This window comes from Tachypleus tridentatus, chromosome 13 (genome assembly GCF_004210375.1).
Source record: "Tachypleus tridentatus isolate NWPU-2018 chromosome 13, ASM421037v1, whole genome shotgun sequence".
Lineage (NCBI taxonomy): Eukaryota > Metazoa > Arthropoda > Merostomata > Xiphosura > Limulidae > Tachypleus > Tachypleus tridentatus.
In genome coordinates this window covers 117,533,974-117,558,530 of record NC_134837.1, presented here as the reverse complement: position 1 = coordinate 117,558,530, position 24,557 = coordinate 117,533,974, and the positions used below count along the sequence as shown (strand labels likewise).

At 35.6% G+C, this 24,557-nt stretch overlaps 1 protein-coding gene across 4 annotated transcripts in view; it reads left to right on the top strand.

The window, feature by feature from the left end:
• Positions 1-8,943, top strand: part of LOC143235982 (uncharacterized) — a 47,994-nt gene extending 39,051 nt beyond the window's left edge. For all 4 annotated transcript variants that reach the window (XM_076474128.1, XM_076474127.1, XM_076474130.1 and 1 more), the window contains exons 7-10: positions 2,346-2,533; positions 3,690-3,777; positions 5,357-5,497; positions 6,380-8,943. In XM_076474128.1, the coding sequence (XP_076330243.1) occupies positions 2,346-2,533; positions 3,690-3,777; positions 5,357-5,497; positions 6,380-6,492 (530 nt within the window). In that variant the 3' untranslated portion in view covers positions 6,493-8,943. The remainder of the gene's footprint in view (positions 1-2,345; positions 2,534-3,689; positions 3,778-5,356; positions 5,498-6,379) is intronic.
• Positions 8,944-24,557: the final 15,614 nt, after the last annotated feature.

The following is a 24,557-nucleotide window of genomic DNA, read 5'->3' as shown; positions in this document are numbered from 1 at the left end:
CTGTTGTTTATGGGGCGCTCGACTTGCAGTCTGCAGGTTACGGGTTCGATCCTCCGTCATCAAACATTATCGCCAGTTTAACTGTACAGGCGTTATAATGTGATGGTCAGTCCAAGTGACTAATTGGTAAAAGAGTAGCCTGAGAGTCGGTGTGTATTGCTGACTAGCTGTATGTATTCCCACTACTGTTACTGCCACATTAGGGACGGCTAGCGCACATAGTCCTCGTGTAGCTCTGCTCTAAATAAACAAACGAACCTTTTGCATTTATTTAGCAATAAAATTTCTTCACTTAATTACACACACCGAGGGTATGAAATCTCTGATTGTTCCTGGTGTTTAAAGTTAAGTGATATCGTCAGCCGTGATTACATCTTCAAGTCTATCTTTACTGCCCTTCAAAACGAACCAAACATTAAAAACAGAAATGAATGAAATACTTTCCTTTCTTTCAAATTTATTTCCGAAATGTCGACACTAACTGTTATAACATTCATAATAATAATAATATATTAATCGCCTGTTTCATGCCATTGTTTAGATGCCAATACTGAAAAAAAAAATCATTTATATTGTGGCTCTGAGTATTGTTGGTTGGTTTTCTTGGTACAAACGTTTATCTGGTAGCTCTATCTGTTGACTGATCTGATATCTTATTACAGCCGCGGCCGTTAAACATTTCCTCTTGTTAGCTAAGTAGTTTTAAATGTGATAGTGTTTTTGTTTTGTTTTCATTTTTAGGTGTTACCAAAGATCAAAGAGTGATCCGATATAAATTGTTAAAAGAATGACCATTAGCACAGTTCGGAAACACTTTATTGTTAGAAAATTTTCAAAAACTCTCCTCCTTTTACATTTAGATAAGCAAGTCGTTTAGAATGACTATTAGGACTTGGTCTCTCTAGGTTTAATCTTCTCGTGGAGACTACGAGTGTGATAATTGTAACAGTTTACGTATAACTATTTTTATAAGTGGAATAATATCCATTTACAGCTAGCCCCTCAAGTTAGGGTGTACTGTTTCCAAATGATTGAAGTCTATTATAATGCTTAATAGAAGCTTCCAAATTAAATAATAAAAAAGAGCTTTTGATTTAAAAGTGGATACAACTGGATATTTTCATTTGGTTATTCTACCTGAAGATGTTTTTCTCTATCGTTACTGTTATGTTGACTTATGGATTCATTATCTTAGTGAATTTTCTTTAACAAAAACCTAATGTCTCCGGTTTTAATTCGTAGTCTTGCTAGCTCTCATTGAATAACGACATTTCTTTTAGAAGGCCGATCGTGAAATGTATTTTATGCAAACAAAGTATCTTAGATATTATGTATAAATAGTATCCGATTTTTGTTAAATATAACAAAATGGCCCCTGTAATTAAAAGCATAACCACTAGTAATTTTAAGAGTGCAAGGTAGGCCTAATGAACGCTAAGCTAACTTTACTGTTTAGCCTTTTTACCACTTCCATAAAGCATAATTTTCAAGGCCCCATAAATTGGTTTATTATCCTATTATTAATTGCCTTGAGCATTGAAGAATGAATATTCGCTCAGATTCGTCTAAACACCGAATAAGGTGAACCGTTTTTTGGCTCCATGAATAATAGATCCCTTCCTACACACACACACTCTCTCTCTCTCACACACACACACACTCTCTCACACATCCACACACTCTCTCTCTCTCACAGACACACAGTAACCTGACGTTAAACATGCTGGATTTTATACAATAAATTAATTATTTTGGTATGGATTATGTTTTGTTCAAAGCAGAATAAGTAATATTAGCTTTGAATCTGTAATAACTATATTTTCCTGGAGATTTTATGGTGGATGGTTCTTTGATCTTTACACAAAATTTTAAGACAAAGATTTTGTCCAACACCAAATTAAAGAGATTTGAATACAATAAAACGAATACTCCGTAAGAATAAATCCAGGCAGTTTTCTCTGGCACCTACATTATTCTTTTAACCACAATAAATATCATGCAATACAAACAGAAAACTGATCCCACCTTGTCTTAGGCCCCATATCCGTCAACGTTACTACAGTTTTACCATCTCGATCTGCATAAATGTATTTAGTTCAGACCTAACCAACACCATTGTGTCAAAGAAGAAATCACCAGATTGTCAGTGGTACTACAAAAATCTGTGATGTCAAAAAATAAAAAGATCCCGACGAAAATTAATCAGATGTTTCAGAATACAGACCAAAACGCCTTTCGCCACAAAGCTCAACGCAGACGTAGTCACTTCAATATTGAACTCTAGTATGGTTCTCGTTATCATCTCGTGTAATGCTCAATTGTGTGTGGTTTCTCCTTTTTTACAGTTTCTAAGAAACAAAGTGCCCCAAATTTAACAAGTGGGTTCGACCGCCCTCGACTCTCCGTTCCCGAGGAAGATCCATACAGTGTACCTCATCTGGGAACATCACGGTCCTCGAGCTTGCTACGTGAACCACGTGATAGGCCTCCAATGTTGCCACCACGAGACTCTTCACAGATGTCAGTGCCAATGGTAAAATTTTACTTCCTTTATCACGATGTATTTAAATAATTTTTTATATCAGTTTGTTGTTTCTACTTATATTTATTATTACACCACGTGTGAATAATTGGTGAGGTGTTTGATCAGTGTCAAGTATTAAGAATACGAAGAAACATTCAGTTTGAAGTGTTGAATGATAGACGTATGGGTTCGAGTTTTGGAAAAAAATTCGTGATTTTATTAACGAAAAAATTTTTTTGACCTTCAGTAATCTGGGTGTTAGTTTGAACTTGTTTTTCTGGTAGATGATTTCTCGTGTAGAATATCGGTGCGTATTTTTCAAGAACCGTTTGTCAAGTATTATAGACTGGTGCTACTGTCTCTTTACGATTATCAATTGAAAATATATCTTGAGCCTCCCTTTGTTATGAACCAGGCATGGCCTTGTTGTTGTGTTTTGGGCTATAAATTGTAGTGTCTGAGGCACGAGACGTAGTGCCCATAAACAATTTTCCCACTTTTACTTGTGGGTGAGTTTTATAAAAGTGACAGTCAGTGTCGTTATTTATTTTAACAACCTGGACAAAGTCCTTAAAACGGTGGGTGCGGTTGATTGGTTGCTGTCCCTCAAAATTAGTGATTCCTGTACTTGAATCCTGGAGTCTCTATCTGGACTAGATAGAAATCTCAGTTCATAGTTCGTTACTCGAAGTCAGAAGATTGGAAAAACCAGTTTGTCAGTCATGGTGAAAGCATGTGTTTGGACGCGGATTGTTTTTAATGGCGGAAATATTTGATTAGGTATAGTTAAGTAAAATGTGTGTTAGAAAGTCAGTTTTAGAGAAGTATTTCTCCCTTCTTTCCCTCTTGTTAAGCCACTAAGCATTTCTCAAACTTTTGAAAACACTCGAGAATTATGTAGTTAGTTTTATATTAAAAATATTATGCAGGCCTAACTTCTTCAAGTGTCTTCTTTTACTCATAGTTAAGAATTTAGAAAGTTACGAATACAACTAACTATTAAATCTTAATATATAGATAATTTTTCAGGAATGCAAAAAGTTTTCTTGTAACAAAGGTTTTTATCTTTATTATTTTAAGAGTTTCAAAGTATTATGATGCATTGAACAAAAAATGCTGATATTTGTAAACAAAGTTGCATATTTCGTATTGTTTGTTTCTTCAGCCCGATTATGATGATGAAAGGCAAGAAGAAAATAAGAGACTTCAACCAGTGCAGTCATCCAGTCGAAACCAGAAGTCGGGATATAATGGTAAGTAATGTCTTTTGTTACTGATACTTAGTCTAGTTGATGGTAAGTAACGTCTTTTATCCCCGATACTTAGCCCAGTTGATGGTAAATAACGTCTTTTATCCCCGATACTTAGCCTAGTTGATGGTAAGTAACGTCTTTTATCCCCGATGCTTAGCCTAGTTGATGGTAAGTAACGTCTTTTATCCCCGATGCTTAGCCTAGTTGATGGTAAGTAACGTCTTTTAGCCCCGATACTTAGCCTAGTTGATGGTAAGTAATGTCTTTTGTTGACGACATTTAGTCTAGTTGATGGTAAGTAATGTCTTTTGTTACTTATATTAAACTGTCTTTTGTTTGTTTTTTATACCTGCTGCAAAGAGTTTACAGAAGAATATTTCATGTGATACTAACAGGTCATGACGTTGGATAAGATGACTCTTTATTATGATCAGTTGATTCTGTTTTCATCTATAAGCCGACAGACAGTATTCATGCTGAGAACTAAACTCGACCCCTCGTGGCATTCATTTTGTAACAGCCAGGTTTTTATCAGTTTGGTAAACAGATGTGGTCGCGTGATAAAAATTGTTCTCGAGATTCATCGAGTAACGTAAGAAATTTCAGGTGTAGACACATTTCTGACGCTCTACAGTTTTATCTTTTCGAGTGTGGTACTACAATAACTACTTTTTTCATCCATTTTTGTTCTATATTAACTCTATTTCTGATCCATTCCTGCACGAACCTTTCTAGTCGCTTACTACACCTTCAAAAACAACTTTTCTGTTTATAAAATAACCCTAACACACTGGATTTATACTTCAGTTGAGTGATAACAAAAACTTCTCACTAATTTATTTTTAAATTTCTCTCACAGGGTTTATTAGTTTTAAAAATCACATTATCTGTTTCACTACACAGAATAAACCTGTCAGTGGAAATGTTACTTTCTAACTAATGATAGTTCTAATCCTTTATAATCACACTTTTTCTCCAGACGTCTAGTTGTATCACAGGTTCGTTTATTAAACATTAGTTGCTTACCTTGACACTAGAGAACTACGACCTTTAAGTTTGGTTTTCCTTTCCTTACACATCTGCCCTCCCTCTTCCACTGTTTTTGATTGGCAATTATAAATAGTTAAGTTGATATAATGTTATACGAGTAAGAGAATAAGAGATGACTAGAACAACGAAATTAACCCAAGTGACCTGCGCATGCGTGACTGTAGAGAAGGATACACGTAAAATAAAGTAATAATTAAATCAATCTAAAGATAATTTTGGGGAAATTTCAGGACTATCATACCTGTATATCGCAGGAAAATGTCTAAAACACCGAAAACAAAGATAAGACGACTCTTTATGATGATCAGTTGATTCTGTTTTCATCTATAAGCCGACAGATAGTATTTATGCTGAGAGCTAAACTCGACCCCTGAATACCATTTGTCCACTGTGATAAAACTGGCTCCCGATGCTTTAATATATTAACATTGTTACATTTCTAGAGGTTTTATAATTGGTCCTTGAATCTTCTGACACGGTAATACTGTCATTACGTAAACACTGTACTCTTTATTCCTGTAATTTACAGACGATCCCTATTATAGTGGATTCCGAGCTCGTGTGCCCAATTATGCCAAACGTGAACAAGATTCCGTAAGAAAAGCCCATAGCGCAGGGTACCTAAGTCTTCTACGGTCCCAAGAACGGACATCCTATACGTCATCACTTGGTAAGTAAAGGCTCCGGTTGTTGAGACATATTACTGTTGTTTACTTCACTAAACACTCTATCACCAACATTAGAAGGATATGAGAAAAACCCTAACTGATTTTAATACAACGTTTTTGTATGGGGAACATTGGAAACGGTGCACATTCATGGCTATCTTTTAGTTACACTCATAAACACCAGAAGTCGTCGAACTGTTAAAAAACACACCTAAATAATAACTACATAATCAAGTTACCTGCGGGTGATTTTTTTCACATTTCTGTTAATTCTTCTGTCGAAGCTGAAAATAAGAGCTATCAAAAATAGCATACAAGATCTACGTTTTGACTTTCAGAAGTTGTAATACAATAAGCTTTTCGTTCAATACCAGATCTACTCAGTTGGGCTGGACAAATCTATTTAAATAAACTGTATGATACACTGAAAACCGACTAAATGAGAGGTGTATAAATAAAGTACAGCATATCTTTTGTCTTCCACAATTTGCCGCCTTTTAAATGAGAGTTCTAGTAATGTACGAGAAACTTCTTGGGCAGCGACTTCAGGAAGACAAAAGATACGTCTAAAATGTTCGTTTTAAACTGGTTTTAAACCACACTAGACCAGTTAAAATGTATGTAGAAAAATAAAGTTTACGGTTAACGTGGTTTTTAATGATTTTTGTACACAACTGCAAAACTTTAATATTCTTGTATTAATTTTTGTAATAGGCACTGGCCAGGTTCTTCACCGTAGAACTACTCTTAATAGTAATCTGACTATGGCTACACTTTGTAAATTAAGATATATAAAAGATTTAAGTTTTTATATAACAAAATGTAGTAGAAATCAGGTTGAAGCTAAAAATACAATCAACCCAATGATATTTTCTATCCTGCAGGTTCTGAGGAACTAACTTCTAGCGAGGAGGAATACAGTCGTATTTTCAGACTTCGAGCACCGTCTCACCACCATTATCCACCTCGAGAAATGTATGTGGGGGAGTGGGAATGAATTGTTGGGGGAAAAGCAATTGAAGGAAGTGACAGAAGGATTATTTATATGCGAACCATGATTGGACTATATAACGCTAATAACGTTATTTCTTAGTCGTTCATATTTATGCTACTGTTATGTTGTGATGCCTGAAAATTATTGGACAGCGAGAGACCTATATAGTTAGTAAATAACAGCAGACAACTCAAGGTAACGCGAGTGAAAATCTTCATGAATATGACGTACGGAAGTGTAGTTTTATAATAACGTAATTGTTTTCTTGCTCCAATTAATGTTATTAAAGCCACTTGCGAAGGCTTACCAAAATGGTTAAATGGTTAAAACTGCCATAATTTTTCAGACATCTGTATAAGTCAGTGAACCCTAAAGAAAGAGCGCGCCTTAGAACTTTTCCCATAATGCCTCAACTGAACAATACCTCTCTCAATATGACGACTGCCCCTACAAATATAAAAAATACTAACCAGTCTCTTCTATTATTGACAAGCGTTTAACTGGGAGGGGAGAATTCTTTCATTTAAATAAGAGAAAAAAACAAAAGCAATATGTTGAACTGATTATCTGTTTCTTGTTACCACATGCCATCAGTTCTTCTATTGGATGTTTTTAAGTACGAAATTTAAGGTTTACTTCGAACTTGACATAGGGTTACCATCCTTCATGAGGTTGTACATAACCACGTTTTTCTTTGGGTTTCTTAACTGATTCAATACAACCACAGCTATGAGATTGTCTCACGCGCGGGTTTTGGATGTTTGTGTCCTATTTAAAGAACTTGTGAGTTTTAAGTTAAGCCTAAAAAGGGGGTCAGATTCGGATGAATGGGCCAATAAGACAGCACTAAACCGATTGTCATCTTGTAAAGCTGGCCAGGCCTCGTGAGATGTTATTGGGTTTATGTAGAACATATTGATAACAACTAGAGTACCCAACTGATAAAATAATATAATGTAATTAAATATACCTTTCATGAGACATTAGAATTAGGCCTATTACATTTTTAACATTGCGTTATCTCTCTAGGTCTACAGTGGACAAGGTGAATAACGTATTGTTAACCCTATTTATGACAAGTATAGTTGATTATAATCGTGCTTCGCCATCTTGGAAAAGGTATTCACACCATAAGACTACATTCTAATGTTTACATAAATAAGTATATTTGATTAATTATCTCTACTCGTAACCGGTTTGTATGTTTATCTTCCTTCTAATCATAAATTCATATTAACTGCAACTGGCCTGCTCTCTAGAAAGTCCGACGTCAATTCACTCTAGTGTTATATGATAAATTTAAAGTTCTCCCAGAAAAAAAAAGGTATTAAACTTATTTTATACTTATCTTAAAGCAGACCTTCATAGCCGACTTATCTTTTCCTACTTAATGTAAATGCCATATAAGAAAAACCCTACTGGTATAATAAATAAGCTGTTTAAGAACTAGATATGCTTTTATAAAGGTTCTGTAGCTAAAAATGAAAAAGTTACCATGGAAGTCATTTTGTTGGTTTCTGTGAATTGTTGTAATAGCTGTTTCTATTTGAGAAGGTATTGATTTGATAGTTTTTGATATTCGTTGTCATAACTACTACACTATTTTTGTACTTTCGGTAACAATACTTAGGGTTAATTATTTTAAGTGGAATTTCTATATTCATATTTGGAAAGACGTGTTTGAATATGATATGACTATATCTTAATATCGAGTCACTATAAGGTGAAATGAACAAAATCTTGCATAGTTAGTAGAGATTTTCTGTCAGCACGTGTAAATGTTACGATACAGAGGTACGATATGTTACCATATCCATCACGTAAGTTAAAAAAATATATAATTAGTTTCTAGATCTTCTAGATTAAGGCTAATCCACATGAAAGTTTCTGTTAATGCAATGTAAGGTTTATATACACGTCGTTAGGCTTAGAACAAGTTAATTCTAATGTTTACTTACATTTCGTTAGGCTTAGGACAAGGTAATGCATTATCCAGTACCTGAGGCGCCTTTTCGTCTTTCCGTTACTTAGCGGTAAGTTTGAGGGCTTAAAATGCTAGAATTTGGGATAGTCCATTATTCATAGTAATTTATGTACAGAAAAAACACACGGTAGAAAAGAACGGAAGACGTCGAAAAATAAAGGAAAAAGTGTTCAAACTAAGTAAAAACACACGTTTAAAACAAAAGCTTTATATTAATGTCCAACATTTTGAGCAGTTTAAACAGTGAACCAATCCAGAAACTTTGTTACAGCTGTTGTAGTACGTGATTTTTAAATCTGCATTACCTATAGTTTCAGACGTTTTCTGCTGTGTGTACAAAAGCGTATATAAATATGTACTACTGCTAAGGTTAAACTAAAGTAGTTATGAAGTGTGTGTGTATATATAACATTTAGTTCGATAAAAATATGTTTTATTTCTGTTTACTTAATAAATAGTTTTACAGTATATTTACTGTGCCATCAGTTATTACCAACTTATTTAAAATTAGTAGAAATATCAGGATATTTTATGTACAACAGCTGATCTGGTTTTTAATATCACTACCACCAAGGGTCGTTTTAAACAATATAGCAGCACAATGATCATCAGTTGTTAAATAGAAAATGTTAACGGGTATTAGTATGGATACCATCAGTGGCCAGTTTGGTAATTTTCAACATGTCATGACTAACAAACATCAATGGCATTGTACATGTTCCAGATGTATCGCTATCGTTAAGAATCGGTTGGCATACTTTAGAAAATGTAAGCACAGCTTCCATCTGGAGGCGGTTGGTTACTTTTTAGGAGGCTTCTTGTATTTGATGTTTTGACCAGAATATTCCAATCTTTCCACGTAACAACACATTTACTTAATCTAAAACTGACTGTATTTTAATATCGCTCCACTACAAAATAAGTTTCAGTTTAATGTAATATTTTCAATCTGACTTGTTAATACGTTCCTTAAACTGATACCACGAGATGTTAATACCCTTATTTACTGGTAGAAATGTTAGAACAATTATTCACCACCAACAAGGTCAGAGGGGTATCAATGGGTATTAGCACTTTTACTAATAAAGCAGAGAACAACGTTTTACCTTCTTAGTTCATCTTCAGGTTAATTTTTACTTCAAGTGGGTTTCTCGTCATCATAGAAGGATAGCAATGTTAGTGCCCTCGTTGTTCAGTGGTAGAAATGTATTGTAATTTTTAAAGAAATTATAAATAAAACTAGACTACACATTTGTTTTTGTGTTAAAGCTTTTGTGATAAGATGCTAGTTTCCAAAACTTTATAGATGCCAGAACAAATGTATGAACAGATTCGCCACCAGGGTGAAGATGCTCTTACACACTCTTACATACTTGGTATAATTGTTTGCTCCCGATAAGCACGTATTCGGCGATAAATCAACTAAGTTACTAAACCCTCCCATTAGTTTCAAGGTCTTTGCAAAGTACATTGTCAATTGACATCAAACTGGCTCCTACCATGCCATCTGGCGGGATTAAATGAGATCTGACAAGTTCACCTTGAACTGTTCCTCCACTCCTTAGGAAGAAAAATTCCATTATGTACATCAAAATAAACATTATCTTTTTTCGTTATTTTGGTCCTTTACGTCTTGTCTGACGGGAAGACAAATTCAATAACAGCTAGGCCTTTAATACATATTTATGGGTACCTTTCAGTTGTAAAGAACGTCTAACAAGGAAGATGTCATTTTAAAATCATACACCTATCAGTTATCTCCTTGTTTTTATTTATTTTTTGAAGAAAAGAATACAAAACCGTTTATCTTACCAGTATCTATTAGCAAAAGTAAGCGTTCTTGTTATTAAAAAACTGTATAGAATGTTTACTGTTTATTAATGTCAAATTAAGTGCCTTTTGTGTGTTCTTTAACCATGACAAATACCAAAACTACCTCTTATTTTCTATGGACATTTCTACCAAATGTGACGTATCGTTGTAAGTCATGTCTTTTTTGTTTTACAATTTTTTATTTGTTTCGCCAGAGGGAGTGTTGATGAAAAGTAAAGAGCGCGCTAAACGTTTGGACTTTTTTTTGAAAGGCCAGGGTATGGCTTGAAAATATAGAAATACGAATCATGTAAGAGTGGGTTATAGAAATTGTCGATTGAGGAGTTTATTACAGTTGTTGGTTGGATTGGTTTTTGAGTCGGTGAATGTGTTGCTTTGTAAATTCAGTGCTAAAGGTTTAATTAGATACTTATTCAACAAGAATGGAGGGGGGAGTAAATAAAGGTTTAATTAAACGCTAGAGAAACTGTAACACAAAAGCTGTTAGAAAACGGATACTATTGCCAAAGATATTGGTATAAACTAGAAAACAACGACATTACATGTGAAATTTTGGTTTACCAACTACTGATGATAAACCAAGCAGATGATTTCTTGAACATTAGGTTACTGCATCCTTTTCAAATGAACAATACCATGTTCATAAAGACCAGTCAGTGGGTTTATTAATGACAAATGAACAATACCATGTTCGTAAAGACCAGTCAGTGGGTTTATTAATGACAAATGATTTTGGTTGGTTGATTTGGTGTTTTATGGCACATGAACAATACCATGTTCGTAAAGACCAATCAATGGGTTTATTAATGGCAAATGAACAATACCATGTTCGTAATAAAGACCAGTCAATGGGTTTATTAATGACAAATGAACAATACCATGTTCGTAAAGACCAGTCAGTGGGTTAGACCAGTCCACGAGTCAGTGGGTTAATTAATGGGAATATGTTACTTAGTGCTGTTTTAACGCTACTATTGTTGGAAGTGATCTAGTTATGAAAGCAGGAAAATCTTCCAGGGATGGATTAATGTGAACAGAGTTCATAAAGTTCCAGCAAGCAGAAAGTTGCAAACCTTCCCTACACATCATGATCTGTAGATATTAGACATAGGAAAAGAGAGCTTGTTGGAATAGATGAGAGGTTCGAGTTCTCCCAAACAATATTGCAACACATGTAAATTCTCATGAATTGTTTGACAGTTACGGAACTATAGGTTGGACTTCTGGGGCAAAAGGATGGAAGAACAATATCATGGACACATTCAGTCTGATGTGTAACGGGGCAGAAATGACTCATCACAACTCTCTTTGGAAGCACTTTGATGTCCAAATGGTCATCTTTAGAGAAGAGTCGACCGGAAGCAAGTCAATCTGTTGAAGGCCAAGTCAAGACCCCTTTCAGAGTATCGCTAGGAATAAAAACATTAGTGGATGCTCTCGATTATCTATCTGGAGAGAACTCGCCAATTTGTATGAATCAAGGGCAAGAAGTCGCTCTGTCATTGTACCATGAGCCACAGAAAGCCACCAGAAAGATTTTCACTGAACATTTTAGGGACAGTAAATGTATAAAGAAATGTTGATTGTACTTTGTTCCACATATTTAATAAATTACTATAATATTTATTTATGGATATAAATGTTGTTGTTTGTTAGGATTCTATTATTGTTAATTACGGGAGTTTAAAATTAGTTTGCCATTTTCCTTTGTGTAATAGGTTTGTAATAGGGATTTCATATAACAGAGAAGAGGCAGTGTTGTAGGCTGTTTTTCTTTAAGTTTAGACATTTGTATTGGTGTTGCACCAGAAAGAGTGTTGAGGTCTCATGATGAGCACGTGACTTAACTCATTTTCTAAACTTTAAAAGAAATACAAAGGTTAAGTACAAGAGGGCGAGTTAGATAAGAGAAGGTTGTAGAAATTGTTCAATGATTACCGAATATTGGTTGTATTGATAGCGAATGCTACTATTAATTCAGTACAGTAAACTTTAATTTGTCTTGAGGAAATACCAGCTTGCTGGAGAACTGGAACTAACTAGCCATCTCTTACCCCAAGGTTTAAAAGGAAGTCCTGTATTAACGCTATTAACAGTGAAAGGTAGAATCTTTATAACAAGGTAATTTTGAAATTTGCAAATTTATGCATTTCCATTTTTCGTTCGTCTGTTGACAAGCTGTCTCTAAATTGGGGGGAGGGGTATTTATTTATTACTGATAGAGGCTCAAAATCAACAACTGGGGTATCAATTTTTGATGTTTATTTTATTTTTTATTGAACAAATGTTAATAAAACTTGTATAAAAAGAAATTTTAATCTTAACATTTTAATTACAATTTTATACCCCAGTGGCTCAGCGGTATGTCTGCGGCCTTACAACCCTAAAAACGGGTTTAGATACCCGTAGTGGGTAGAGCACATATTGAGTAGCTTTGTGCTTGATTCAAAAACACCAACAACTACAATTTTATTTTCAAAAGGAAAATAGGTGAAGACACTGACACGTCATAGTTTTTGAAAAGTTTGTCATGATGTTTACTGGGGCTACATTGTTATGATGTATGTCTTTAACGTCACTAGAAGTACAATAAATTAATCAGCGATATTTGAAGAGAAAATTATTACCATTCACCTTAAAATGATGTTAGCAAAATTTAGCTTGGAAGTTAAGAAAAAAACAACATTATTACTAATAAAAAAAATATTAACCATGTAATCTGAGGGTCGGATCTCTATCTTACCAAAACATGCTCACCCCTTTTATCCGTGGGGGCGTTATAATGTGGGGTCAATCCAACTATTCATATGTAAAAGAGTAGCCCAAAAATGGTGATGATTAGCTGCCTTACGCTGCTAAATTACAGACGGCTAGCGCATTAACCCTCGTTTAAGTTTGGGCGAAATTCCCCAAAAAAGAAAAGAATGGTTCTGACATGGTTTAACTCATGTGCACCTCAAATACAGTTTGAGGTTTAAAATACTAATTCCAGTTTCTAATTTTGTTGTGTAAATCTTTCTTTGTTTTGTTTGTGTAAAATTATGGTTAATGTGAAACCTACAGTATTTCTGTTTAAAAAAGAAAGGCATGATCAGACTGGGTATACAAAAAATCATATCGGCAATAAATGTGGTTAGAAAAACACACAAGATAAACATAACAAACATAAATCTATTAAATTTGTTTTATGTATATTATTTACATTTTTATCACTTTTTTGTGAAAATAACTCGAAGAACTAAGTGAATTTAACATACTGTAAAACAAAATTTGCTTTTTTTCTTTATTAAGACCATTGTAACGGTATTTAGAATGTTATATAGCACGTTATAATGTGCTTTATTAATCTTATCTCATTCTGTAGCCCACGAACTTTCAGCGCTAAAATTCCAAGGTTCGATTCCGTGCGGTGGACACAGTAGATAGCTCAATATGACTTTTTTCTAAAGTTCACGGAAATAGTCTTGTTTTTATCTGAATAGTTTCAACTAATATTTGATAACTTTCAGCATGACTTAATGAAAATAATATAAATAATGTTCATTCTTTTGTCATGAACGTCTGTTTATTATAATCAATTGTTTCAGAACGATGTTACTTTATGTAGTGTCATTACTTTACAAAGGAAGAAATATGTGTCCGTCGTTACCATACTGCGAGACAGAAAATTCCATCATTTGTAGTGTCAATGTCAAAGTTAAAACGCTTCGTATCAATGGAATGAACTCGGTCATCTTTGGACTTAGTACATGAGATCCACAGATAATGTTTCAGTGTCAAAAGTAAGACTAAATTAGCAATAATTCTTCTTTGTAAAAGATTACATCCTCCTGATGAACGTGGATGGACTGTTACAGACTCGAGGTTGGAAAACAATGGAAGCTCAACAGTACCATCCTAGTTCTAAGATGGCTACAAGACAGGATATCAGCAGGAGTTCTATAGAAACCTAAGATATCCAATGTCTTTTTTTGACATCCTAGAGTCAGAAATGGACTCGGATTAAATTTTAGGATATTGGCTAGTGTATACTAATTAATTACAAAACAATCCGTTAATAAACAGTCGCATAATAATGTCATATAATAAACAGTCGTATCCACATATATTTAAAAATTATCCAGTAGAAATTTAAGCAAGTTTCAGTTTTGTTTGTTTATTTGTTTATAAGCACAAAGCTATGCAGGTTTAAGAGTTACCAAATTAATATGTGTTTGTTTTGCTTCACCGGGTTGTCCACACAGATACACGGATTTTATAGAAACGTGTGCCAACAAAAATAGTACTTAGAAGCAAACCAAGTGTTATTGATTATAACTGATACTTGAAACCATCGTGAAACTCTACACTTACAGAACTGATTAAAAAAACAACAACAAATACAACTGTACAGCGGTGTTTACCAACTAACGGATCAAGACTGCAATAGTGGGTGTGTGTCTGTATATATATATAAAATATAGGTCAAACAGGACGTTCCATAGAAGCTATAATTAAAGAACATTCTAGAAGCTGGAAATTAAGAAAAGGGATTCAACCTTTGCATCTCACCTTATTGAAACCAAGCACCAATTTGAACCAGAAAAACTGCAACATTATATGTATGTGTGAAGAAAATTAAAAAAACATATTAGATATTCATGAACTTTTAGAACTAAATAGATGTCTAGAAACAAACTTAGAAAGACTGTAAAATAACAAACCTATTAAAGCTCCTCCCCACTTCTTACCTCTCTAGGTGAATGTCAAGACCATTTATGTTTCTTTATTTAAATAGAAACCCGTCTACAAAACATTTCGGTCTCTGATTGATGATACTTTTACTGGCAAAACCATTCATGATCATGAAAAAATAATGTACTTATGATACGTGCTAGTTCTCTTTCTTTCCTCAGTTATGTTTTATTTGGTATCTTAACCCTTTGGAAATGTTGTACAATCTCCATCCACCAGCACCTGCAACGGTCAACCCTATATCGCCTCTTGTCAAGCTACAAGACCAGCTCCTAGAAAACGTCAGCAGTTTTTGTTATCTGGGTAGCCATCTTCCATCATCTGCAGACATCGACTGCGAAATACGGTATCATGTAAAATGTGCAGGAGCTGTTTTTGGACGTTTCCGAACACGAGTTTTCTAGAATCGAAACATTAGAACAGTCACAAGGATGCTCGTATACAAGGCAGTTGTTATCCCTACCCTTCTGTACGGATCTGAAACATAGGTCACGTATCGTCGACACCTGAACCAGCTGGAACGCTTCGACTAAAGGAACCTCCAGAGTATCTTGAATATCAAATGGGTGGAATAGAGAAGCAAACTTAGCGTCCTCAAAGAGGCCAAGATCAGCAATATCGAAGCCACCATCATCAAAAGCCACCTTCGATGGACAGAGACATGCTCCGAATAGATGACAGCCGACTCCCAAAACAACTCCTGTATGATCAACTAAAAAATGGGAAACAAATGAGAGGAGGACAGAAGAAGCGGTTCAAGGATGGCCCGAAGACAACACCCAAGAGCTGCAGCATCGATGTTAACAACTGGGAAACTCTCGCTCACGACCAAACCACCTGGAAATCCCTTATCCATCAGGGAACAGAATTCTTTGAGTTATCAAGAAGACAACATTTTGAAGAGAAGCGAGAGAAGAGAAAACAACACCAGTTACTACTGAAACCTCTCCTTCCCTCTGATCTGACCTGCCCTTACTGCCAGAAGATCTGTGCAGCAAGGATTGACTTCATTAGCTATATCTCCAGCCCCATGTATGAACTTGGAGGATCATCATCCTCGATCTCGAGGGATCGCCACAACGACGACACGCATTTTTTGGATATATTAAAACTTTGAATTAATTGGTAGTTTCGTTAGACAACTTGAACGCCATGTTAGATTGTAGCTCACCTCAGGAACAGACAGAAATGTTTAATTTCTTGCAAAGTTACTCGAAGGACATTTGATCTTAATTTAGAAGCGATAGACCAGAAAGAAAGCAACTTGCAAACGCCACTCACTCTCGAGCTATTCTTCATCAACGTAGAGTGGGATTGACCGTTTTATTTTAACACCCTAATGGATATGTTCGATTAAAGGGTTCGAATCCGTAGACTGCAAGTCGAGCTCCGAGCCAACAAACAGAACATGAGAATAATTATTAGGCGCATAGCTACACAGTGTTAAGACCACCACAGGCATCGAACCTGAATTTTAGTGTTATAAGCCTTCAGGAGAACTGCTGAGCTAATAGGGGTTAAGCGTAATTAATTGTATAAGCAATAGTTTCTTTGTAGTTAAGTGCATAGTTACGCATTAGGCTATCTGTGCTCTGTCCACCACGGATACTGAAACCAGGTTTCTAACAATCCACAGACATACTGATGTGCAACTGTGAGCGGTATAAACAACCAGAAAATCATGGAATTTAGGATTTAGAGTGGAAAGAACGTTTTATAAAAAAAAGTGTTTTCGGGTAAACTCGAAGGTTAATTGATAGGTACACAATGGGTATCAAAACCCGGTTTCATTAAGAAAGATACAAGAAATGTACTTTTGCTCTTAGTGTTTTCACTGTAGACAAGGGTAGAATGACACTGCCTTTAATAAACTTATTTTGTAAAACTAAATTAGAAGTTATTAATAATTTAACAAGATATAGTTGTCCTTGGTAGGGCCAATAACATCCACTGTTGACTAGTCATCATTCTAGCTAATCAATATTTTTGAAACTTCAGTTTGCCCATCTCGTGCTGGTCTGAAGTTATCGCGCCAGTCGCGTACTGAGAGGAAGACCTTGGGATGTCAGTTAACCCCCACCCCACCTCCTTTCCTTTGGCCCTCTGAAGAGGTGAATATTAATAAAGCACATCTGATATCCAAAGCACGTCACATAACATGTCACTAGAAGGAATATTTAGAAAGTTATAATTAAGTCTGTGGAAAAGGTTTAACAAACTCTGTACTACATACCTTAAAGGTCTGAAGATAGTGAGAGCTAAAGAATAAAAAAAAACATTTTTCGTTGTTTGATAAAGATATATTTTTTTAGAATAAAAATCTTCCATAGTCGACATTCGAGATATTTAAGTTTCTCATTAGATTGATAATTATAACTCATTGAAAACTGTGGTAACATTCTTAGTTAATTTTTTTTTGCAAAAAAATGGCAGAATATACCAAAATATTTTGTAAACATGTACTCTCTCTTTACGTTTGACTTAATATTAACACACTGGGGAAATAAAAAATAAAAATACATATTTCTTTAATTTTATTATTGATAGATGGCGATACAAATATTACAACAATTTGTACTTAAGCGCAAAGCTTGTTTGTTTTTGAATTTCGCACAAAGCTACACGAGGGCTATCTGCGCTATCCGTCCCTAATTTTGCAGTGTAAGACTAGAGGGAAGGCAGCTAGTCATCACCACTCACGCCAACTCTTGGGCTACTCTTTTACCAATGAATAGCGGGATTGACCGTCACATTAAAACGCCCCCACGGCTGAAAGGGCGAGCATGTTTGGCGCGATGGGGACCCTCAGATTACGAGTCGCACGCCTTAACACGCTTGGCGATGCCGGTCCAAGCGCAAAGCTATATAGTAGACTATCTGTGCTCTGTCCACCACGGGTATTGAAACCTAGTTTCGAGCGTTATAAGCCCGCAGACATATCTTTGTGCCACAGGGGGCATCCTTAATTTAATAACGCAAATCTTAAAATTGACACTTAAAGTTAGTGTGTGTGCATGTTTGTTACATTTGTTGGTTCTACTGTTTACTAGACTCAAACTCTCACCGAGCTGTTTAGTATTTATGTTGATTTGTCTGTTAGCTGTGAGCGTACAGCTACGCATCATGCTGGCCGTACTCTATACTCTGCGGGTATCAAAACCTGCTTTATAAGCCCTCACACTTACCATTAAACCACCAGGATGAAATTTACTTTGATTTTATTATTCTGAAACCTATTTTACACCATTTTAAAACATGTATAAATTATTTAAAGACCACATTATTCCATTATCTCATGTTTCTTTTCCCAATAAGGTATTAGCGTACAGTGGAAACATCAGGTCCAAGGCATTTCTGTAAAATAAATATGTTAATGTAATCTAGACTCGATTAAATTATTTGTTTCCTAGTCCATGGTTAATTGGCCCCGTGTGAAATATATTAAATATTATAAATGTTACTCGTTGCAATAATATAAGCAACATTTACCATATTATCCAATGAAAAGTACGCATAATCTGAAGTCTCTCTCCCTCGGTGTTTGGGTAAGAAATGTTTATAACCTGGAGGGTCAGATTCTCTATGACCTCTTCCTCCTCCCCATACTTATGGTCTTGCTGTATTGGAATTTGTAATTGTGTAACTGAATATTATTCTGATCCTTTTCAGGGCAATGTCCATGTGTTGTGGTACATATATAGTTATTATTTTACTCTGTCAGCAGAATGTCAAGTTTTTTGGTGGCACTTTCATTATTATCATTATTATTTAATATTTATTATTATTTTTAATGTATTTATTTATTTTTATGTTTAAAATATAAATTAACTGGGGAGAGATATTTAGGACTAGCTTCATCATGTATGAGGTACCTATCTAGTTCACATAGTAATTCGTTTTTCATCCAATTCTTATCAAAGTACGTTATTGTACTATGTAGGAGTATATCTGGTATGGTTGGTATGTTTCAATATTTGTGAATGAACTGAGATGATATAGTTCTTGGAACTCTGTATGCAGTTGTGAGGAGTGTGTTTGGGATTGTTTGTAGTTTGATTTTAATTATCTTATTGCTTACAGTTATCCATGTTGGAGCTGCATAATCTATTACTGGTCTAATATATGTTTTATAGATTTTTAGTAAGTTATCTGTAGATTCTCCACTGTTTTTACCAGTTAGACTCCTAGCATAGTTAGGTTTACGCCAGCCTTTATTTTTAATTTCGTTAACATTATTAATCCAAGTTAATTTTGAATCATAGGTTAGAGCTAAAAATTTTACCGATGGGGCAGTCTGAAGTAGTGTGCCATTCATACATAGTTCTGGCTGTTGTTTTTTGTGTTTTGTCAATCTTGTGAAGACTACGAGTTGTGTTTTTGCTGTGTTTATTTTTATTCTATATTTTTGACAGTATTCACTTATTCTATTTAGTTGCGGTTGTATGTTAGTGGCTGCTATCGTGGGTGTTGCGACACTTTTCCAGACTGCCACATCATCTGCAAACTGTGAAGAGAATCCATGATTAGGATCCTTCAGTGGCATATTGTTTGCATACATGATGAAGAGTATAGGGCTAACCACCCCGAGGAAGAAACAGCTTCTGGAGTAATAATGTGAAGTCACTGAAAGGTGTTTGTTTTTTGAATTTCGCGCCAAGCTACACGAGGGCTATTTGTGTTAGCCGTCCCTAATTTAACAGTGTAAGACAAGAGAAAAGCCAGCTAATCATCACCACCCACCGCCAACTCTTGGACTACTATTTTACCAAATGTTGACCGTCACATTATACCGTCCCCTCGGCTGAAAGGGCGAGCATGTTTGATGCGACAGGGGTTCGAACCCGCGACCCTCAGATTATGAGTCGAACGCTTTAACCCAGTTGGCCATCCCGGGCCTGATTTAGAACAAACTCACACTATGCTACCTGCTATACTTACAACGGAGAATCCAACCCCGGATTTTACCGTAAACATATCGCTGTCCCACCAGGTGACTCTTTTAATAGATGTAAATGGCACATAAAATATATTTAAGTAATTTACTACTAAAGAGACACCTTAACCCACTGGCCATGCTAGGCCTACAGTGAAAGGTGAAATCACAGCGTATTTCTTAGAACAAGTCATTACCCGAAAGTTTGCCAAAGGCTTATATGTCGGGTGATCTTGAACTTGTCAATGACTCGAAAGGAAAATATGCACGCATGCTTTTGACATATCATATTTAGCAATTCTAGGGTTTCACAAAACACCCAAATACATTATATAATACGCTTGTATGAATTCAGGAGATCGTTTATTTGCTTTAAGTAAAGCTGTCGTAACGTTGTTCTTCCGTTGGGCCGTCTATTCTTTTACATTGTTTTGTGGAAACGATTCGAAGTCTAAATCCTCGTAGCTGTAAGAAATTAGTTTATTTCTTTGTCAACATTTGTATAAGATCCCTTCATTTGTACAGTGTTGAAACTTGTAGGCCTAAGTTTTAAAAAAATGACGTTCAAACGGAAATATTTCGCTAATGGTACTAGAACTAACATAAAGAGAAACTTTCTTGGTGTACTTCCTCAGATTACACAAAAGTGCTCTATTTCAAGGGTAAATAAAACCAAAAGTAAAACATATTTGTATTTCTCGTTTTTCAAGTTTATATGCCATGCTGTGTTGTATCCTACAGAATGTATAATTTTTCTCGTGATTCATGCATGAGCACATTTTACTGACGCCACGACAATACAAATTACAACGTCAAGCGTCCCTCACTTTTAGTCTGGACTGACTAGCAGAGAACGCAGAACTCAATCGTGACGCTAGTGATTGAAACAGGTAACCTCTCCAGACGATCTTTGGTGTAATAAGTCAACCACCGAGTAACTGGACGTACGCATAAAAAACACTGATACAAATACATTACTAAATCACTAGCACTGAAAACAAAAAATACTCATTGATTTGCTGCTACCTTACAAACCAGCTGGTGTGTAAGAGGTCTGTTCAAAAAATACGCGGACTGACGTCATAAAACAAAATGTACTTTATTTAGAAGTTACAGGTCTGGAACTCCTTCAAAGTACTCTCCTCCCCAACGCACACACGTATCCCAACGGTGTTTCCACTTGTTGAAACACTCCTGGTACGCTTCTTTTGTAATGTCCTCCAGCTCCTTCGTCGCATTTGCCTTAATCTCGGGAATCGTCTCAAATCTTCTTCCTTTCAAGGGTCTTTTGAGTTTGGGGAACAAGAAACAATCGCAAGGAGCAAGGTCAGGTGAGTAGTGGTGGGGGGGGTGGGGAAGAACAGTGATCGAGTGTTTGGCCAAAAACTCACGAGTTCTGAGGGCCGAATTTCGCAGCAACGCGGTGCATCTTCAATTTTTCGGTCAAAATCTCGTAACAAGATCCAACTGATATCCCACACTCTTCAGCAAGCTCCCTGACAGTCAGACGTCGATTTGCCCGCACCAGGGTGTTGATTTTGTCGACGTGTGGGTCGTCAGTTGACGTGGAGGGACGTCCAGGACGCTCATCATCTTCAATGGACTGTCGACCATCCTTAAAACGTTTATGCCACTTGGAACATGCCATACGCTTCATAGCAACATCACCATAAACCGTGTTAAGCATAGCAAAAGTTGCAGTCGCAGATTTTCCAAGTTTAACACAAAATTTCTCAGCAAGTCGTTGCTCCTTCAGGTAATTCATTCTGAAATCCGCCAAACGAAAAAATCGCACTTCACTTAAAACCGCGTAGCTAATACACAAATGAAGATATCTGCAATCGGGAAATGGCGTCGTAATCAGCTGATCTGTGCAAACCTAGCGACACCAAGCGGATTCCCCTAGAACCAACTGGAGCCGCGCAATTCAAACAGTCCACGTATTTTTTGAACAGCCCTCGTATCCAAACTACAGACCACCTGATTCGACTTACAGAATCAATTACCGACAGCTTCAACAAAAAAGAATGCACTGTAGCTTGCTTTCTCGACATTGAGAAAGCATTTGACACAGTGTGGCATAACGGCTTACAACATAGATTGCTTGAAATGGCATTACCCCAGGAAACTATTCGCTGGCTGTCCAACTTCCTGGATAACAGAATGTGTAAAGTAAATGTAAATGGGGCCCACTCAGGGTCCTTTTCACCCGAAGCAGGAGTCTTGCAGGGAGGGGTTGTTAGCCCTATATTATTTATCATGTACGTGAGTAATATGCCTCTGTCGGACCTAAATTTAGGTTATGCATCACAGTTCGCTGACGATGTAGCAGTCTGGAAAAGCGCCCCCACTCCGTCAATAGCAGCAACGAACCTACAACCAGTTCCAAATAACATCGAAGAATACTGCCAGAAATACAGAATCAAAATCAATGTTCCGAAAACTCAAGTCATAGTATTCACCAGACTGAATAAGCTGAAAAAAGATCCACCAAAACTCTATATGAATAGATCACTTTTACTGACTGCTACTTCTGCTAAATTTCTAGGTCTAACCTATGATTCAAAATTAACGTGGTTACCACATATTAAAAATGTACTGATACGAATCTGGAAAAGAGCAAACTATGCAAGAAGTCTTTCAGGTAAAATCCAAGGAACAGCACCAGACAACATACTTAAAATTTACAAAACGTACATTAGACCAACAATAGAATATGCATCACCTGCCTGAATTAACACTGCATCCACACATGTACAGAAACTTCAACGTATACAAAATTCAGTACTAACTTCAGCATATAAAGTACCACGTAGCACCTCAACCACATTCATGCACAAGTATGCAAACATAGACACTATATCTGAAAGACTCTTGCATAATTCTCTAAAATACTTCAATAAGAATTGGCATAAAAATGACTTAATGTGTGATCTCGACAGATATCACGTACATGATGTAAATGGTCCTAAACACCTCTCCCCTTTTAACATATATTTAAGAAATGTAACACAAGCTGGCCACTATGCACTAGACACTTAGTCCTTGTTTCTTTTTATTATTATAATTATTATTTTCTTTTTAATCATTATTATTTTTATTTTTTATTTTATTTTTTCTCTTTTTTGAATTATTATTCAAGAATTGAATAATAATAATTATTATTACTTTCTTTTTGTGTGCGTTACTACAAGTAGTAGTAGCATTCTCTCAATCGAGAAAAAGGAGAAAAATACAAAAAAAAATATATATATATGAAAATACAAAATATATATATATATAGAAAAAAAAATTAAATGAAGAAAAAAAACCAAAAAAACTTCTTGTTCGTCCATGCATGGACTGAGCCCTGAAATGGACCTGAGTATGATGTTATACTTTTACTCTGGCCCAAAGCTTTAAAAAAACAAACAAAAAAAAAACCCCTAAAGACAGACGCTATAATCGTTCGGGAGGGAGGAAGAGGTCAAATGCACCTGACTCTCCTGGGTATTTAACAACATCAATACCCAAATACCCACACAGTGAAACAGCCCTCGTATATTTAACGTCTCTCTTCCAGATATTCGGCGAAGTTACTAGATGTTTGTGACGTTAGTTAGAACATTCTAGGCCTACTTTTTACAAACCTTTCAATCTTAACGTCACGCGTTCTTTAGTTGACGTCTAATTTAGAACTTCGAAAAATATAGCTTACAACACTAATTTTATGTTTTGTTACAAGCGTAGGACTAGATCTTTGATTTGCTCTTGTCAGGCTTAACGGTGAGGATTGAATTTTCTAGAAACTGGTCTAACTTAGAGACAGGAGGGCGGTTTTTTTAGGGCGTAACCAGACGCGAACCAGGGAACCTGAGACACACAGGTTAACAAGTTATCAGCCAGACCGTTGTCGGTCCTCGGTTATCAGGTGTTTCATGCTTCATCGTTGTTTTCACCTATAAAATAAAACTCAAAGCTTAGGTTTGTAGAGAAAAGTGGATCGGCAGTCGTTGTAAATAAGAATAAACTTTGATAAATTTAGCATTTTAAAAGTCAGAAGGAATTGTCGTCCTCAGATAAATGCATATTTCTGGGCTAACAGTAACCTAGAAAACGGGACATTATATTGATGTATTTTGTTTTTAATTTGTCAATGTACCTGGTGACAACAGCGTGACATAATGTATTACGTCACAATAAGAACAAACTTTAATATCTAGGATGTAACACACAAACAATTTAAACATTAAAAATGTTGGTTTGATTTTCAATGTTTTAGTGCACTTGTTTGCTAGAGAATGGTGCCAATACGATGATGACTTTAAGCTTAGAAAGTTTACAAAAGCAATTGTAAAATATCTAGAATGTTCGCGAATGTTAATAATCAAGACACTTAACGAAATATCTAGAAATAATAACATATTGTAAATACGAAAATCAGTGAATAATTGCGTCAATGATTGAGATGTTTGTAAAGTGTTTAGATCAGTGACAGTTATCGTGTATATTGTTACTTGATCAATTAGTCGTGAACTTGTATAAGTAAGTTTATTTTTAATGTTAGTTGTTCGTACCGTTAACGAGTAAGTTTTACTGTGTCGG